This window comes from Electrona antarctica, assembly GCF_951216825.1.
Source record: "Electrona antarctica genome assembly, chromosome: 13".
Lineage (NCBI taxonomy): Eukaryota > Metazoa > Chordata > Actinopteri > Myctophiformes > Myctophidae > Electrona > Electrona antarctica.
The window spans coordinates 22370926-22391667 of record NC_136794.1 but is presented as its reverse complement, the minus strand read 5'-3'; the positions used below and the strand labels follow the sequence as shown (position 1 = coordinate 22391667).

The window sequence follows — 20742 nt, the reverse complement described above, 5'->3', positions numbered from 1 at the left end:
AAAACAGCTGTAACATGTAGATAGCAATTTTTATCACTGCTTTTTGTATTTAACTGACATTGACTGTTTGACACCACCACACAAAGTATTAATTGCCCCAGTTAAGTCTTTATTCTCCTGAAAATTGACTTTTTCTTTCTGCAGTAAAAAAAAAATACAAAAAAAATACAAAAGAAAGTCCAGATCAAGTTTTGACACAAATATCTCCCAAATAAAATCCTGGCATGTTGAGCTAGACGAGTGAGGATTGTTATATTTAGTAAGACAGCAAGCCTACTGCTAATGAATGGTGCTGGCAACGTGTCAGTGAGCCCCGAGGAGATTACTGGTCATATGTGTCCTCTGTGAATGCAGCAAACCAGACAGACAGACAGACAGAGTCAGTCAGTCAGTCAGTCAGTCAGTCAGTCAGGCAGGCAGGCAGGCAGGCAGGCAGGCAGGCAGGCAGGCAGGCAGGCAGGCAGGCAGGCAGTTCCATTTATTCTACTCCATTCTTTTCTGTATTCATTAAAAACGAGCTACCATAGCAAGCAAGCAAGCAAAAAAGCATTGAAAAACACTGTACAGAAACCAGACAAACACGATCAAACTGGAATCACTTTAAAGGGACTGTTACTACCTGTAAGTGATATTCTTAAGTTAAAGCTTATATTCCGATAGTAATCATTGCTATAGATGTTTTCAGGTGGGATACCAATTTCATCCAATCAGCAGAAAGAACCCTATGCAGATTATTTATCAGCTTAAATTTGATATTGTTCCAATTTAAACCCAAGACTCTGCGGTGGTGGGGAAGTATTTTACCACTGCACTACAGAGCGCCCTTCATCGCTTCCAATTTGTGTCCTGTATGAGTTTTCTCTCTGCCCTGATTGGATAAATTCCCGACCTGAGAATGTATTTTCTGTTTACTAAAGAGCTGGAGAGACGGTGAGACACCGTTAGCAACGGGGAATGATTGCTATGGGAATATGAACCTTGGAAAATATATACAATGTGTTAAGCTAATGTGTAGGCCTATCAATCAGCACCCAAAGCTACAAATTCTCAAGCCAACCATTATTGAATTGAAGGGATGGATGGATGGTATGTCTTGTAGTCTTGCCTTTCCAAGAAAATGTTGAGACAAATTATGTCATTGATTGTGCACTATCATTAGGTAATAGGTTATTTCTGTCCATTTCTTAACAAATTGCTCATTTTGTAGCCTCACCAAATAAGTAATTTCTTCCATGTCTCTAATTTCTTTTACTTTATTTAGCCATTGTTCGTGGGTTGGAGGGTGTTTTCCTAGCCAATGTATTGTGATAGTCTTTTTGGCCGCTGCTAACAATATCTGGAGGAGGTATACCTTTTTCCTACCTTCAAACCCAGTCGGCACTACTCAACTACTACTACTAGAATAGCTGTCTTGAAATCTTGTGGTATCTGAGTGTCAAACACTCTGTTAATGTCATTAAAAACATTATTCCAGAATTGCTGTAATTTAGGACACATCCAAAAGATATGCGTATGATTACCGATCTGTTCACCACATTCCCGCCAGCACGCAGTTGTAGGAGTAGTGCCTGCTCTACCAGTCAATAATGGAGTCTTAAAAAATCTGCTTACAATTTTCCATTGATATTCTCTCCAAGAATTAGAGTTTGTTACTTTATGCACTTCAGTGCAGGCGTCTAGCCATTCTTCTTGTGAAATCTCTTGTTGTATTTCTGCCTCCCACTTGGCTTTTATATAAAGAGAATTATTGGGAACCATTTCTAGCAGAGTATGATATAAGATAGAAATTACTTTGGTGAATGAACCATGCTTTTGTATGTCCATAGAAAGAGATTCCAAACTCGAAGGGGTTCGAATTTTGTCCCAGTCATCGTGTCTTTGTAAATAGTGTCTTAGTTGGAGGTATCTATAAAAATCAGTTCTGGGCAGATTAAACTCGTTTCTGAGTTGTTCAAATGACTTTATTTCTATTGTTTTTAATAATGGAGTCTTGCTTTTGATTAGATAGTAGTCTGTAATACGGCCAGACTTTGGGTTATATTCAAAGGTAACAGCACTGTGAAGTTCACTTATCGTATGCTGATGCAAGCATCTACCATTACTTTCCCTGGCACAGTTATTGTGAAATGTCACTGTACATCTGAAATTATCTGTTGATATGTCTCGATAAGGTTTCCTTTCCAAGGGAGTCTCTGGCCATTAGACCGTTTTATTGTTGGCCAGTTGTGACTTAAGGCATAAGGCATACAGGCCTTCCTTAAACCAGTTTAGCTGTGCACTCCGGATATTGCTATATTATGAACTCCAGATAAAGTTTACGTCATGGATTTCTTTGCGGCTCCATTGCTTCATAGGCAGCTTGGTTCCAGTGATACTTATATGCAAGCTTGCTGTTGTCTGGCCTGCAAGGTCTATCCACTCTGCAAAAACCTACTTTGGGCTATACAGTAATCTCCTGCAGTTCTTGCATCACATCTCCCCAACCTGTGTGAGCTATTTCAGTGTTTTTCACTCGTTTGTGCACTTAGACAAACATGTCGTGTGCGCACGCACATGTGCATGCACATGTACAAACACGCACGTCGCACACTGTCACTGTACTGTACAGACTCACACGCACGTGCAATTGCGCGCGCGCACACATACACACACACTAGTTTTTAGGCTTAACCTCTGGCCACATGCCTTTTTTCAGTAAGTGGTGACCACTTCACAGATTCCAGGCACTGGCCAACAAAACGCATCAACTTCATTTCTCACCTCCACACATCCATATGGGAGCAATCCCAAGTCAGGGGGGGGTGTTGGTTACATCTTCTTTTTCTTTCTTTTCAAAATATTTTTATTCAGGTTTGTAACAGAAGCCCAGGGGCAAGTATTAATTATAAAAATAAAACTCAATCCCCTCTCCCACCCTCCCCCCACCCACAATCCCAAGGATAGTCGGAAAAACAGTCTGGAGGAAATACAAATAAATAAATAAATATCTATATACACAAAAATACATGCATACATAATTACAAAAAATGGTTCAATATAGTGGAACTGGAAACCATGCATAACTAAAACTAGCTTGATTATAGGGATTAAAGGTTGTTTCATTTAATGTTAAGTGGTTATTTTTCCCAAATCTTTCAATAGGCCAGCTGGTTCATACAGCTTTCAGTGAGGCAGCAACAATTACCGGTAAATGTTAGGACACATTTTGAGGACGCAATCTCTAGAATTATTAGATAAGTGTTATAATGCCTTATAAGTGTATTATAATGCCTTGTTATAAATGTGGTTATATAACACATTATAGACCTGACCATAATATAAAGATATACCCTTGTTTCTGTTTCAGGCTCAGACTTCCAGTGCACCATTCACGTCATCCCAGTAAAGAATGAGGAGGGCATAGTAATGATGTTCATCTTAAACTTTGATTACGTCCTTGACGAAGGAAGCGACGACTCCACAGAGAAGATCAACCACACCTCCCCTACAAAGTCTGACCAAAGTGAGTACAGGGCCTGTATACATTTAATATCGATCTGTCTTTTGTTTGTTTTCATTTTTTGAATGTATTGTTGGTGTTACCTTACAATTACATCATTCATTCCTCATTACACTGACTCCATTTATTGCATTTTATTTTATTTGTATTATCTCCGCCAGGCCGGATAACCAAAGGCCAGATGGCCAAATGCCAGTTTTGGCCCCCTGTCCGTCCATGTGTGTCTGTGTATCTGTCTGTGAACAGCTAATGTTCTGGACCGATCGGCCAAGAAACCTTGCACATACACTCCTTTTTCTAATCAGACTCATGGTGGCACTATAACAGGCTGCTTCAATTCTTTACTACAACTTCTACAGATTTTGTCAAAAACTCACACAAATCGGTACACATTATCTCTGGATGTGATCAAGATGTATCTGTTCGATATTTCATATTCCATTCCGATTCGTTATGACTGACTTCCAAATGTATTTATTTTTTACCAGCCTATAACAATGAAATTCGGACATTCGGACATTGTTCCAAATAAATATATTTCGGAAACTAATGGCTGTATTTTCTGCACATTCAGGAAAACCAGAGCCCCAACTGATTTTAGTGGCATCATTGCATTTATTATAGCGCCACCACCATTACGCCAAATTTCCCAGTTGCACACAAGTTATCTAAAAATAATAATGGCTAGATTGACATGAAACTAATGTGCTTGGCAAGGATGCATCATGCACCCAACTGATTGGTGACCCCCTGGCCTTCCGTTTAGTGCCAATCTTAGGCCAAACGTTTAACTTGCCCACAAGATAGTACACAATATAATGCAAAGATTGACATGAAACTTTCTGACTGCATGACTCCATGCACACTAGAAGATGAACAAGAAGTGACCCCATGACCCTCAGGCCAAATTATCAACTTTTTACACAAGATATCTCAGTCAAGTCTAATACCAGGATGAACCCTACTGATTTTGGCATCACCCACTGGCCAATTTCCAGTTAGGTGTAGAAGCAGCATAGACCCTAATTTAGAGTACTTTTAAGTACTCAAACATGCTTAACATGCATAATAAAGGCAAGGAGAATAATTATCTGGGGTAGAGCCTCCATCCCCAGGGAAATGACAGCCTCAAGCTTGCATCTGTTGTTGTGTGTATAGATTAGATTAATTTTAGTTCCTTGTGCATGTTTTGTTTTTTTGGGAGGGTGTGAGATGTAGCTAATGGAAATGGCAATCGCTTCTTAAAGAGAACCACCTCCTCAAAATAAGGGCAATTACATAAGATATAAGTGGTTGGCACTTTTTTTCAAGCACATTCTCGTCTACATCTGGTGGAGATAGCCAATTAAGAAAGCGCAAGAGATTCAGATCTAATCCCTCTAATGAACCAGGTGTGATTTCCACACAGGCCAGATTGTGATTTCTCCACAAAAATCTAATTATTTGGAGGGATAGCACAATGTGTGCGTATGGCTTGTATTGTATTGTATTGTATTGTACTGTACTGTATGTGTTTTTGTATATGTATAGTTTTACTATCATTTTTAAGAGTCCATGCTCAGGGACTACAGATGTAAATTAGCTTATGGCTAACTCTGGCTCATTTACATGGATGTGAAAACTGACATGTTGATTAATGAACATTGTCCTGTCAAAAAAATAATAATAATAATAATAAAAGAATAGCTTGTATAGTATTAAAACAAATCCCTGGTGACTGACACACTGAGATATTGTACCCAAGTTTTGATTAAAATATATATATAAATATATAAAAAGATACATATATATATATATATATATATATATAAAATAAAAATACTGAAGGGGGTATACATGTTTTCAGTGTATTCTATAGACAAATAGTGACAAATAGTAAAAATCTATCTAATCTACAATCTAATGTGATGTAAATCTACTATTGTCGGAATTTGTCGCTATTTTTGAATACATTTTTTTAATAAAAAATTGACATTTAGAAAATTCCAAAATAAAGAAATTGAGAAACAAATTGTTCAATTGTGATACTATCAAACATAAATAATAGCAACATATCAGACAAACCAGAAGAGACAAAACCGGCTATAAAAAAAGAATGACCCCTGGGTGGGTTGGGTGGGTGGTATCTAAAGCAGAGGCATGGTGTATACAGTGTGTGCACCCCCATGCCAGCACATCATATGCTGGCCGCACCAACCACATAAGTATGTCGTTTGGCACCTCAGGACCTGTGCTTTATCTCCTCGCCTGCTGCCTGGTCTAACCTTCCTACTGTATGTATAGTCACTGTCCTGTGTAAACAACAGAAAAACTATCTGTGTGCATAATTGGGATATATCGTATTTGCTATTTATTACCTGACATTCTTTCCATTCAAAATAAGCGAATGAACACTGGGTCACCATCATGATGTTCCTTTTATAGCATCCTTTATTATTGTGAGCTTGCTCCCAGTGCGAGTCAGGATGTGCGATATTATAAATGTCAATGACACATCCCTGCTCTGTTCTGAGTGGAAGTACAGAGCAAAGCACAGCTTTCCACTCCACTCAGCATGAATTCCTCCATGGTACTCAAGGTGCTGGGGGCTTTGTTTATATTGCAGTGTGTGCGTGCGTGCGTGCGTGCGTGCGTGCGTGCGTGCGTGCGTGCGTGCGTGCGTGCGTGCGTGCGTGCCCACATACATATGTGCATGTGTTACTGGTCCCAAGCCAGGTTGGGTACCAGAGTAACAATATTGAAATGTGGGTTCAATGCCTCACTGGTCTTGGTCTCTGAAAAACAGAGTAAACGGTGCATTCGCATTTTCAAAAAAAAGAAAGTTACTTCACATTTTGTGAGAGTATCATACATGCACCGCAAATGTATCCGCGTGTTTGTTGCCACATTACTATAAGCTGTTTTGCTTTGGTCCATGTCTCAGAGAGGGGACCTGTGGGTGAAGCAGATACACACATGATGTGACAGAGAAACAGAGACGTGACCTCATGCACACATCACCCATACTGTAGATTCTGTACAACATGACCATATCATCGTGTTTTACACGTGAGACACATATAGCTCATGGACAACAATAGTGACATGGGGTACAAATGTGTAGTTCCTCCTCTGCACTGGCTGCATGTACAATGTGATTCCATTGCAATGTGATTTTTGGGGGCAATGGGAGACTAATTATAATCCCATGCTGACAGTAGGGCATAAGCCTACACAGGTATCATAGCAACTAGCACAATAGAGGGAGTCTGGAGAGAATAATCCCTCTTTCTCTCAGCCAGCAGTAGCACCCAGAACAAAACACAGCATTCAGCAATTTTAACATGCCACCGAACCAAAACAGATGGAACAGTTAAAAAAAATGACCAGACAGGATGATGTACTGTTCTGTACCAGGATGCATCTCCTTGCTAGTTTATTTATACTGAATTGAGCGTGTATCATAGTCAGGCACGGGTCGGGACATTACAATCAATTACTTTAATTTAGGAGCTTCTGTTGTCAGCTATATTAACAGTGTGTAGCCAAAAGGCTTCCTTCTCATTATGTTTCCTCTCTTTGAACCATTTAATTCCAATTTCATACAGAGTTATTCCAACGGATTAATAGCTGCTGCATGGGATGGAAAATGAATGTGTTTAGAGTCAATGACCCCCGGAGGGCTTAATGGTATGAATCAGGCATGGCCCAGCAGCTTCTTTTTTTTTTTTTTTTTTCCAGAAACATGGCACAGCTGCAGAGCAAATATAGAAAACTATGGTTGTCCTGAAAATGCTTTAAAATCTATGTTCTATAGGGTCCTTTACCCATTATCACAAAGTTATTTTCTTAGCACTAAAAGTGCTAAGAGTGGATTAACACCTCTTAAAACAGTGCAGAATACCTGCATTAATTACAGTACCTTGAGTGTACAATATATAGAACGATTCACTTTCTGTGCACTGAAAAACATTCTGGCTATTGTTTAGTCTCAACTTGGCAATTTACTGTACTGTAGAACTTCAATAAAGCAAAAGAGGCTTAGAAGCTCATGGGGTTATACTGTCAAAGACTTTGAGGATATTAAATCCTTAGCATCAAATGGTTGACAGTATGAGCCCAGGAGCTTCTAAGCTTGTGTTTTCTAAGAATGTCTGTATTGTGCATATTTGAAATTCAGGTAAGGTGTCATTTTGCATCTCATTATAGATGAGAAGTTTTATCCGGCTGATCCATTGCATTAATAATCGCTTCCTTTTCCACACGTTCGGGATGATCTATCTTCTGGCCCTCTGGTAGGTCTGTAAAAAGATATATATACGTACTGGAATATGGATTCGATATACAGTAGGAGCCAGAACTTCCCACAGTAAAATATCTCTTCAATACTGTACAGGCAAGCTGAGAACCAAAGACATATACATGTACAGACAGTATAGAACTTCTGTATGTCTCTCTGCAGAATGGATACCTAGGGTAGCTCACAGACCACCCGCCAGTCCAGGATATCATTATGTGCCTGTCCAGGAGTCCTGCTGAGAGTGATGGCTGTGATATATTGAAGGATGTGCCGAACCTATACGGTGGTTGTTGTTGTTGTTGTAACATCAGCACACATGGCCAGGGGAATGGAAACAGATGGCAATGACCTGATGTAAGGAGGGTGCAGAAGGATGGCTGACTCGTATTTATGAGTGAGTCTGGGCTCAGTTTCACTCGCTTTCTATTGTTAATGAGCCAAAACTATCGTGTTGTCCCAAGGGGCCGTTCACATAAACAAATCTGTCTGAAGATGTAACTGTGAGCACAAATAAGGCTCCTGCTGTCCAAATTCAATGGAGGGAATAAATAGCCACCATTATCCGCTGTCAAGATAGAATGTCATCATAGGCACCCTGTCACACACTTAGCAAAGTATGTGCATCGATCTTGAAATTGAAAATCAATTCATGAACACTACAGAACAACGTACAATGTCTGCTTGACCCTCATTTCAATCAAACGGTTCAATATTACTATACTTCTCAAGTGAAGATGATTTGTGACACTTTCATTCCACCGACCAGAGGTGCTCGATTCTTCTCGTTCTATTTGATCACAAGCATGTATAGTATGAGGAAATCCAATAATAGAATTTCTCATGTTAATCAGGCAGATGAGAGTAAGGCCCTTCCACCAGCTGGATAGCGATGACCTTTTCATTAATGTCTGTCAATCAAAGAACAGGGCAGGCTAAAGGCTCTTTAGTTAACAATATCATTTTGATTATGCTTGCACCCCTTTGTTCTTCAACATTTCAATGTTACCAAAGACTAAGCGTCAGACCTCCTAAAAGTAACTGATACGACTACTTCTCGGCCTTAAGCCCATGATCCACCTAAATCCAACACACTTTGCTACAGTAGTTTGGGTAGTCAGGGTAGAAGACAGGGTTAATCAAATATTAATGGGATTGGTATTTAAGATGACATTTAAGATGACAGTGACCTCAATACCCTCACCGGCTCATACGTTCATACGTTCACCTGTCTCAATACTTCTCCAACGTGAGTGACACCCACAGCCTGCACAGAAGTTATCATGTTAGCCTTAATGTCTTACTATACCATGTGCTGTTTACGTTTGACTAATAAAATATTCAATCAATCAATCAATCAAATAAATTACTATCTGTCTGTCTGTCGGTCTATACAGCACAGCATGCTGACAATAATGTTTTCAATGCTGTGGTTCAGGGAGGAGCAGATTCACCCGCTTCCGCCAGGCCGCGCTGAGCCTCATGGGTACCAGCAAGCAGTCGCTTCCACAAGAGGACCCAGACGCCGTGATGGTGGACTCGCCCAAAGACAACGACAACGAGGACTCCGTTCCCCTGCGGAGCTTCCCCTCGCCCACCAAGGGCGGCTGCGGCTGCAGTCCGACCCCCACCCCTACTCCCACCGATGCCAACGACACACGCGCCCTCATCGGCTCCAGCCGCCACTCTTCCCAGGCCAGCGTTTGCCCAGAACCGGAGGACCGCTTGTCCCCCGGGCACCAGTGGGATAAGCTGTACCAGACGGAGCAGCACCCGGCCTCCACCAACTCCCTGTCCGACGCCTTCCCCAGAGGCAGCATCTGCAGCATGAGGCGAGCCTCCTCCGTGCACGACATGGAGAGCAGCTCCAACTCCAAGAGCATGTTCAGGGGCCGCCATGCAAGTGAAGGTACGGCTGAGTGTACAAAAATGGTATGGGTGTTAGTGTCCTAATGATCTTAACAGAAAGTATGTACTGTATTTCGCAATACCAAAGCATTTCTGTGTAATGTACTGTACTGTCTCTATGATTGCTGATGTATTGCACATTTAACCACTTAAACCCTTTTGACTGGATCCCCCTGGGGTCTATAGTTGGTACTTTGGTCCTTTTTTGGACCTCATTCTTCAAGAACTTACTAAAAAGGGCCTCCCCCTTACAACCACGATCACCACCCTCACTGCTCTACTCAGCCGTTACTTCTACCTGCGCATTATTTTGTTATGCAGTGACGTGACCCTTACTGTCTCCTTTAACACATTAGCAAGCCTTTCCCCCTGACGACACGCCTCGCCGCCCGAACGGCGGGGGAAACGTAGATGAATGCTCGCTGGTTTGGGTGCTTAGCTGTTAACTCAGCATTTGTAGAATCGATGCCTTCTCATCTAGAGGGGCTTTAGCTTAATTAAAGTGTATCTTTGCAGAAAATCAACAAGCCCACAAGGTTTCACAGCTTGTAGATCCTCATCTGCTCAGATTAGGGATGCTAGGGTTCCTGTTGTTGAGGCAATCTACAGGCTCTGCACACAGTGTTTCATTTTTGTCTTTTTTTTGCTCCGGCCACAAAATGCTGCTGTTAGACAATGGTCGTCATATGAGAGGTAACCATGTGTTCTCTGTCAGTGGTTTCAGTGCTCAGCAACTGCTTTGAAGCATGTCTTTCAAGCAGGGCAATCCGCACAAAATGCTCACCAGAGATCTACTTTTGGCAGAGTAGGATACCTGAGCCTGCACCTAAAATACTGTGTCAATGACATATGTACTTTACCCTAACCCAGTGTGTGGATAATAACATCCCTAAATTAAAGCTTATTGCCTGTATGTGTTCATCAATTGCTTTCCTGCATGAATGAAATGTTTCTATTTGAAATAATTCCGAAAGAAACGGAATGCGTTTCAATGAATATAGAAACAGAATGCATTTGAATGAATATAATAATGCAATAACCACCGTCATCATTGTTGTAGCGCATGAGGGATGGGCATATTGCTTTTAAGCATTTGCCGGTTTATGTTATGCTGTTCTGTTCTGTATGTCTGTTTTTTTTTATGGAGGCCTACTGCAGAATAAAGTTTCTAGGATTCTTTATAATGAAATTAGATAACATGATGAAGTTTATCACATAATCATTTTTTTATGATTGTATACTCTTATATCATAATCCATACTCACTAACTTGCTTTGTATACTTCATTAAAGTATTTATATAATATTTAGTACTGTAGTGCTAATACAGCTTTGGCTGCACCTGTACCGTGCATGATCAATAACAGAATGAAGTACTGCAAATGGATGTGAGCTTGTATATCTGCTACTGTATTTCTGACGTGTGACATAAATAATTCATAACCTAGTACAAATCAGTACTTACTGAAGGTGCATTGATCCTGCCAGTGACTGATATTTTCTTCTTCGCCAGGCCCTTTTAATCACCTGAAGTCCAGTTTACTTGGCTCTACCTCTGACTCACACATCAACAGATACAGCACCATCAATAAGATCCCTCTGATCGCGCTCAACTTCTCAGAGGCAGAGAAAAAGAGCCATTCTCCGCCGACGTCAGAGAAAACCATCATCGCACCAAAGGTTAAAGACAGAACTCACAACGTCACGGAGAAAGTTACGCAGGTATGCCAATGCCCTCCCCTTGAACTGATATTGCAGCATCTGTTATGGAGTGAACCCTCCTGTGTGGCTGTGTTTCTATAGATCTATAGATCTATATTGAGATTGCTAATGGACAATGGTGAAAGTAATATACAATGCACTCAACTCACGATTAAAACATGGTGCTGAATCATTAAAGAAGTACCGTATTGTGCCGAATATAAGATGACTCTGATTATAAGACGACCCCCATTTTTCAAGACTCATTTGTGGAAAAAGAACATTGAATGTCAAAGCAAAGCAAAGCAAAGTTCTTTGTTTACCCAGGGTGAATGGACTAAGCTCGAGATGCTTGTTTACAGCCAGACCCTGCTCATAGAACATTTCATGTCATGTCAAATAGTCTAGTCCCCGATTGGCTACGACCCAGATTTTTAAGATATTTCCACTGGATAAAATGTAGTATTATATTCAGCACAATAGGGTAAATTGTGATTAAGAGGAAAGGACAGCACTTCAAAATAACAATTTATTGCCACACGGACATTTCAGGCAAGTCACCCTTCCTCAGTGGAAAATTGCCAATGCACAATTGGAAATTTTCCAAAATGGAAAATGTTAAAATACAGATTGCCCAGTCCTTGAAACGTCAGAAAGAATAAATCTCTTGACGAATGAGATTTTACTGATTAGGAAAATGAAAATACAGAAAGGCCCACACAGGGAAGAAGAGTCCATGACACTCTTGGGCAGTTCTGGTGTGATAAATGTTAAAATCCTTTATTAGATCATGGCTGAAAACAATGTTGTCACTTGTCAGAAACCTTTGTCAGGGTATAAGAAAATCAACTTGAACTTATACCCTGACAAAGGTTAATGTAAAGCAACACAGCATTGGCTGTGATATATATTTTACAGTATGATTGGAAAACCAGTCAGATTGAAAAAGCAATGGGATTATGGCTATTATTTGAAATAATATTGGAAAATTTGGTAATTTGATTTTGCAACCTTGACTGCACTTTGATAATCTGCGATGAGGGTCTTCAGGAGATCTAATGCGATTTGGAGATAGTTAGCTTTCTATTTGCACTTAGCTTGTCTGCACCGTCTCTTTATGAGTCTGGTCTGGTCATTTAACCAAGGTGTAGATTGTTTAGGGGGCTTGACTGTTTTGAGGGGTGCTATGAAATCCAGGATGGCTATGGAGGCATTACAACATTTGTGGATAAGCTCGTCTAGGTTTTGGAGGGGATTGGGGATTATTGATGTCTGAGACTGGGAGACAGACATTTAAAAATCACCCGTGGCTGCGGGTTAAAAATCACCCGTGGCGTCCGCGTGCGCTTATCGTCAGCTTAGGGTTTTGGGTAAGGTGTCGGATACATGACTGTAGATCTGTTGGTACTGTATGTCCCAACCAAACACATGCAGGGTGTGTGTTGGGGTCTACTCTAGTGTGTGTCCCCTGTTATATAAGTGGGTTGACACTTGACAGACAGTCTGGACTAGGTTAAATTACTCCATAATTGTGATAACATCCTTCACAAGAGTGTGTGAGGGGGAGTAGACGTGGATGTTAAAGTCACATAGGATGGCGATTTGGTCATATTTGGGAGTTATCAAGGATAAGAGCTCTGAGAAGAATATATTTTTGGTGGTCTATAGATGACAATACATAACAAGGGAACCTTTCCGTTGATTACACAGCTCAGCTCAGTTGATTACACAGCTCAGCCCAGCGTCTGGCAGTGTGCCGCGGGTTCGACTCCCGATCCCGACGGCCTTTACTGCATTTCTTCCCCCATCTCTCTCTCCAGCATTTCCTGTCAGCCTACTGTCTGTCCCTTCATATTAAAAAGAAGAAAAAAAAAGTACCAAGGGAATTTACAGCGGAGTATCTAAAATGATCTTTGTTAATTACAGCTATTCCACCACCTACACGGACGAACATCCTACGTAATAATAATTTGGAGGGGTGGTCTGAACTAGGAGTACGGTGTCTGAGCTGTTTAACCAAGACCAAGATAAAAAAATCATTTAATCAAATTGAATCATTTAATCAAAGTAATTATCTTTGATTAACTCACAATACGTGAAGGATTCATTATTTAGGGATCTGACATTCAGCTGCCCAAACCTAGTGGGAGTTTTCGCGATGATGATGTGACTGAATTGAAACAAGGTTGTTGTGGTTAATAGAACGTTTCACATAAGGAGCAACATGTCTATGTGTGGTGTGTATCGGTTGTTATTAAGACGGTTGGCTGATTTATGATTTAATTAATTGCGACCGTAGGTCGAAGATTACTATGAAAACCTGCAAAACCTGTCCGTCCGTCACACCTCCATATATGGTTGTCAGTCCATTACGCCTCGTGACATCACGCACCTCCATATATGGTTGTCAGTCCATTACGCCTCGTGACATCACGCCTTGTGATACGTCACACCACCATATATGGCCGTCAGTCCATCACGCCTCGTGACACGCTGTGCTACAAAGATTTTACTAATATTATTTCGAAGCATCAACTGATGGTGAAAAAGTACAAATTTATCCAAAGAATTTGTGCCTGACAGTGTGAATTGGGTTCAGTGAATGCATATGACCCTGCCTGAGCTGCAATTCTGAAAGCTCTGCATGTGTGTGGGTGAGTGGGTCTCATCTCAACAGTGAAACAGTGGAGTCAGTACCCTCTCTAGGCGATGTCAGCAACAAAACAAGTGCTACGAAGCAGCCTGTGGGAAAGCTTATACTCAAAAGTTCTGTCAGTGAGACATGTCATCTTGAAATTAGCAATGCAAATGAAAGATAAAGCTCTCATTCATAAATGAAGACCCACCATCATCATAATTAAATGCACTGCCTCCCCACTGGCTGTCGGTGGATCGGAGACACCTCTCAGACGTGAGGTGCATCCACTGCCTGACTGCTAGCATGATGGCATCTATAATTCATATGGTGCAGGACCACAGGAATGCTGAAATAACACAAAATAAATACCCTCTGCCCCCATCACCCCTGCTGTGCTATTTCTTTCTTCTCAGCCCATATCATGAGTTATTAAACCAAAAAATACCAATGCTTCAACTTCCTGGGAATAATAAGTTACCAATAATAACGTATTTTTATTGGTAACTTATTCTTGATTGAATTCCAAAGCCTAATAAATGTTATGTTAAAATGATTAAATGATATCTGTCTATAAATGCAGTCTGTCTGTCTGTGTGTAATTCACGTAACTCGAGAACCGCTCGCCCCAAATTCTACACGTGCATTCCACACTACCACAGGGGGTGCAGTGTTCGATGTCGAGTCGGTCAGACCCACGGTTATCCAGAACCGCCCCAAAAAGGCCTCTGCCCGGGCTCTGGACAGGGCCCCTGCCCATGGTCCATATATGGAGCTGGCCTGTTCTGACCTCACAACACTCCATATTTGGGCATGCCTAAACTCCATAAAGCCCTATAACCACACCAAAGGGTCACCATGCAACTCCTTGGGTCCAAACGGTTGCAAGGAGTTAACGCTAAAACCGTCTTGACCCTTTGGTGTGGTTTGGGCCATTGAATTCCATGCGTTGAATCATTAGGTTCAACGTGGGTCAACGTGCAACAAGACATATCACACTGCAGGGACAACGCTAAAACCGCCTTGACCCTTTGGTGTGGTTAGGGTTTAAGTCTCTGTCTGTGTGTGTGCATGTACTGTTGTAATCCACGTAACTCGAGAACCGTTCGCCCCACCAACTTCAAATTCGACACATGCGTTCCACACCACCACAGGGAGTGCAGTGCCCTGTGTCGAGTCGGTCGGACCCACGGTTGTCCAGAACCGCCCCAAAAAGGCCTCTGCCCGGGCTCTGGACCAGGCCACTGCCCTGCAGGCATGCCTGACAAGTTTGGGAAGTCAGCTCCACAGTCAGCTCCTTGAACCAACTACATAACCTGGAGCCTCCAGCAATAACCTGCAGCTCAGCTCAGAGTTAAATTGAAGCTGTCTCTGATCAAACTTCTCATTCAGATTAAAAAAACAACAACCGAATCAATTCAATTAAGTAACTGGTAATAAATCTCATCAAGGTAATAAGCATTGTCAATGGCTCCTTGGGACTGACGGTTAATTGCCTTGAAACACTGACATAATCTGTGGGCATTAGCTCAGTTTAATGCGATGCATTGTGGTGCAGTTTGTGAATGACGCGCTCTGCCGTTCTCCAGGTGCTGTCGCTTGGGGCTGATGTCCTACCGGAGTATAAACTCCAGACGCCCGGTATTGACAAGTTCACCATCCTCCACTACAGCCCATTCAAAGCCGTGTGGGACTGGCTGATTCTCCTGCTGGTCATCTACACAGCCATCCTCACGCCGTACTCGGCGGCCTTCCTCCTCAACGACCGCGAGGAGCAGAAGCGGCGCGAATGCGGATACTCATGCAGCCCACTGAATGTGGTGGACCTAATGGTGGACATCATGTTCATCATCGATATCCTCATAAACTTCAGGACCACCTACGTCAACCAGAACGAGGAGGTGGTCAGTCTCCCAGCGAAGATAGCAATTCACTATTTCAAAGGCTGGTTCCTTATAGACATGGTGGCGGCCATCCCTTTCGACCTCCTCATCTTTGGCTCTGGATCAGATGAGGTATTGTTTATCTCCAACCCGTCTTGTTTTTTGTTTTTTTTCCCTCTCCCAGGGATATTTGATGCATGCCACTCATGCCATGCCTATACCGTACCTGATTAGGCCTGTCACACTTGTTATATAATCGCCGAATCACAATTATTTTAGATAATCGCAATTATTTTTTGCATAATCGTTGTCGAATGTTATCGATGTTAAAAAAATGTCCATACATTTAAAGAAAAAAATCAAAAATAGCAGAAATAGCAGATCTACAACCTTACACAACACATTTTGTAAATTCGTTGGAAAGAAAAAAGTATTCAAATTATGAATGTGTCAGTGATTTCTTTGTATATTTAAGTTATTTGTCATATCTGTCCTGTGCAATTTGTGAATACGAAGCCTAAAAGGCAAACAGAAATACAAGTTGTAACGTTACAATGTTCAATGCCAAAGACAATTAAATCCTTAATCGCAATTATTTGTGTGATAATTAATCGTCGACTTAAATTTGTAATCGTGACAGCCCTATACCTGATATATAATTGCACGCTGTTGTCATTTACCAAAAATACATATTGAGAGTTTAGATCAGCTACTTTCGTTATGCAACACCGGCGCACAACTAAGTATAACCTGTCTGCTAAGCCCAGACTTGTACCCCATGGCCACTGCTTAAAGCCTGAGTCTTTCTGTCTCTGCTCTGAAAGGATTACTTTAAATTGCATAATGTTGCGTTTCCTGTATGAATCTCTCCCTTTTTTTCTGAATGGTCCTCATTCTAGAATCCATTTACGCGGATTAATGGCTTACCAAATGGCAATCAATGATGCATTTATGTGAGGAGCAAGTCAAAGGGGCTGTGCGTGCAGCTTACATCACATGCAGATGTGAGATGGCCATTGGTACTAGGCTGGCCGCCAGGCTCGTTGGCTTGTTTGTTCAGTATAAAGTATGTGCCTGCGGGCACTGGATCCACTCTGGTTCTTTATCATGCTTTATAGGCGCTCCATTACACCATAAAAGCTTATAATTCATAATAATCTTTTTTCGTTGCCGGGTGAGTGCAGTGACCGCAAAAAGTAATTTCCCTTTCCTTACAAAATCTTGGCTGAATTACACTTGAAGGTATAACTCAATTACCATACATCTTTCTTTAGTACAAAATTACATATTTTTTCAAAAACCAGGACAACATATGCTGATACAGGTGGTGTAAAGTAGCTGAAAATCAAGGTCCCCTCTTAGTTGCATTCTGTTTAGGAAGTAAAAGCAACCGAGCCAATGGCAGATGGTATTCTCAAGGCTCATTTGAGTCACAGTTGTGATAAGGAGGCTTCTAATCAAAGAGCTTTTGATTAGAGTAAGCAATATATTTTAATCATTGTCTTGTTGCTTTCAAAGCAGCACAGACTTGAAAATTGTGTTGGAATGCATTCATAAATACAATGAATACACTGTTTTGGGATTTAGCAGTGGGGAAGAGGGGTGTTCCCCCACTAAAGTTGGTATTTTGGTCTAAATCCCTAAAACACCTCCGTTACCCATTATATTATGCATAGGTGTGGTTTGGGCGTTACAATAATTAAACCAATCACCAGTCCACGTGCCATTGCCTTTAAGAGATCCCTTATCCGTTGCCCGTTAGTGCTATATTGTTTCATAGCCTTATGGTCTATAGCCCATGGAAGAGTGTTGCGTTTCTACCTTGAAGTCTCACTTGTGCTGCACCATCCCCCCCCCCCCCCCCCCCCCCCCCCCCCTCGTTCCGTTCTTTTTTTTCACAGAGCCAAGAACACTCGTCTTTTCATTGAGTCACAGCTCGCTCAAATCTTGCTCATTTTTTTAAATTCAAAGTACTATGTAAACTACGATAACGGTATCAAGCGAAAAGGAAAGGTCGGTCAATTGGATTAAACTGAACGAACAAATGCGTGGAATCGCGCACGCCGCACAATGCCAATGGCACAAACCAAATAACGTCTTTGACTATACAATTATAAACACAATGGACACAAGGAAGTGGCATGCAGGCACTCACTTCTGCTGATTATAGCAAAGAGATGCGTATAGGAGAATAAGGAGAGATGACGCAGCCTTACTCCAAGGACATCTCATGCAGGCGCGCGCCGCTCTACCAAACTAATTTGGCATGGCTTACGGGTATAAGTTACGGGTGGTTTTAAACTCCACTGTCGCTTTCCCAAATGTGTGTGACCAAAATAGCAATTTAGGGGAAAGCGTGCCAACACGCCCATGGCCACACCTCTAGGCGCAAATACCGGTGTCGGCAAAAAAAGATAGCGGGTGACGCTTGACCAAAATACCATTAAGGGACAGAGCACGTTCCTATATTCGTAATTTTCGGGCAGCGGCTGAATTGCGGGCCACGTCTCGGGTAATGGCGGCGACGAAATTGGAGCCTAGTGTTTTGTTCTCACATGCACCCCATAAAGAGTTATCTATATGGTATACTTCATCGTATGACAAATAGCTAAAGTATCCAATCTACAAGTACTTGTAGATCTGTACTTGTAGGTCTGCTATTTTCATTATTTTAGTAAATTAAAACTCTTGAAAATGTTTGAATATAAATAAAATGGCATGCTCAAACTAGAGACAGCAGGTACATGGTGTGTTTAGGCTTGTAGACTGGATAGTAGCCTACATGTACATTTAGTTGTAGATTTTGTTGAGTTTGCAGATGATGACATATACAGCACAGAGGAGCCATGTGCTAAATATAAATTCTAGGGAGAGAAAAAAAATCCACTAGATGTCTCATTCCATTAACTCATAGTTTCACATATAAAGAGCATGCCTCACTGGAGCCTGGTCATCTAGCAAGTCATCATCCTCTATGCATGAAATCTATGATCCATGCACACAAATTAATGTTCATTTTCTCTAGTAGGGTAGGTTGCTTCTAAGAATATCAAACTAAAACTAAAAAAAGAATGTCCATCTTAACTCTTTAAGGAATTTGAATGTTGCATAATCTCGTCAATCATGGAAAGTGTACAAATATCTTTATGATAGTGAAATAGAATCACATTTGTGTGCTTCTGTACCATTTTACCACATGTGATAGTATCGTGAACCAGAGATGCAGTATTTAACATAAATAAAGGTTAAACAAATTAATGTTTTAATCTTAATAGAAAGATGGCTTTATTTAAATGAAAAGAGAACACTGGAAACAAGATTTTAAAACATATTTTCAGAGGGGATTTTCTTTGCTTGTTTCTCAATGCCACATTCCAAAGCCATTCCCTACTATAATTGTCAGGTAAACAAATGATGTCATTAAGGGGGACACTGGTAGGTTCTGCCGAAGCCATTCTCTGTGAGACAGAACAAGCAGTGAACTCCCTGGGATTCATTCAGTGTTTGTTACCGCCTGTTAGGTTTTCAATAAATGAGGATTTATCTGTAGGCCCCTAGCGTCTTCAGTTCCGCGTTAATTTGGCCTTGGACAAAAAGCCATGGGGAGTTGCCTGGATATAGACCTTAGCGAGTTTAGCTTACGGCTGCAGAAAGGTCATTACCTTGGCTTATAGAATGATGACCTCCTGTTTTGTCATTCATGCATACAGGAGCGAGATAACAAAGCCATGTTAGCAAGTATGACTTTGGAAAAACATATAGGTTGTTTCCTTGAAAAGGACATGTATTGTGGATAAAGTACTACACAGTAAAATCCATTATGGGGCCATTTGGTGATATTTGTACACTTTCAGAGTTAAATGAAAACACTGGATGTAATGTAATGCTTAGAATAAATATACTATTATACATACTACAGTAGCTCCTCCAAGGAAAACAAACAAATTAACGGAGCTGAACGTGAACCCCCCCCACCGCCCACCCCTTTTTTTCCCTCACTGTATATGTTTCTTTTCCCTTTTTACCTCCTTTATGATGAATTCCTGTTCTGTCTATAGAAGTGTCTATTTGTACGTCTCTAAATGTTTTGATGATTTGAACATGGTGGACCCTATTGGAAACAAGTGTAATGCTTAATTGGGTCGTCCACTCACAGTTAACAGCCTTTGTATTGAGTTTGTGCTTTAAATGTACTGTAATTCTGCAAACTGTTAATAAATTCTTCAATCAATCAATCAAAGCATACCGCAGAAGGAACATGCATTTTGTGTTTTAGAGCAGCTTCAACCTAAGAATTAGATTTTGTGCATGTTGGAATGTAGTATTATGAACAGGTACAGGTATTTATCACTAATAAAATGCCTTACTGTACATTTTGCCTAGACCACCACTCTGATTGGCCTGTTGAAGACAGCTAGACTCCTGCGATTGGTGCGCGTAGCCAGGAAGTTGGACCGGTACTCTGAGTATGGAGCTGCAGTCCTCATGTTGCTTATGTGCATCTTTGCGCTCATCGCACACTGGCTGGCCTGTATATGGTATGCCATAGGCAATGTGGAGAAACCTTACCTGGACCACAAGATTGGCTGGCTGGACAATCTGGGCGTGTCCATTGGGAAGAGGTACAACTACAGTGATCCAAACTCTGGACCCTCCATCAAGGACAAGTACGTCACAGCACTTTACTTCACCTTCAGCAGTTTGACCAGCGTGGGCTTTGGAAATGTCTCCCCCAACACCAACTCAGAGAAGATCTTTTCCATCTGTGTCATGCTGATAGGCTGTGAGTATGTCATGGACATGGTGTTGTGCTACAGTACACCTTTCACCAATTTACTTTC

The 20742-nt window shown here is 41.3% G+C and overlaps 1 protein-coding gene across 1 annotated transcript in view; it reads left to right on the top strand.

Annotated features, from left to right (window-relative positions):
• kcnh7 (potassium voltage-gated channel subfamily H member 7) overlaps positions 1 to 20742 on the top strand; it is a gene marked incomplete at both ends in the record, with an annotated part of 65114 nt that overhangs the window by 25653 nt on the left and 18719 nt on the right. Inside the window, 6 exons of the mRNA XM_079517695.1 lie at positions 3347 to 3502; positions 9214 to 9684; positions 10356 to 10376; positions 11196 to 11404; positions 15608 to 16033; positions 20285 to 20684. Coding sequence (XP_079373821.1) covers positions 3347 to 3502; positions 9214 to 9684; positions 10356 to 10376; positions 11196 to 11404; positions 15608 to 16033; positions 20285 to 20684 — 1683 coding nt within the window. The remainder of the gene's footprint in view (positions 1 to 3346; positions 3503 to 9213; positions 9685 to 10355; positions 10377 to 11195; positions 11405 to 15607; positions 16034 to 20284; positions 20685 to 20742) is intronic.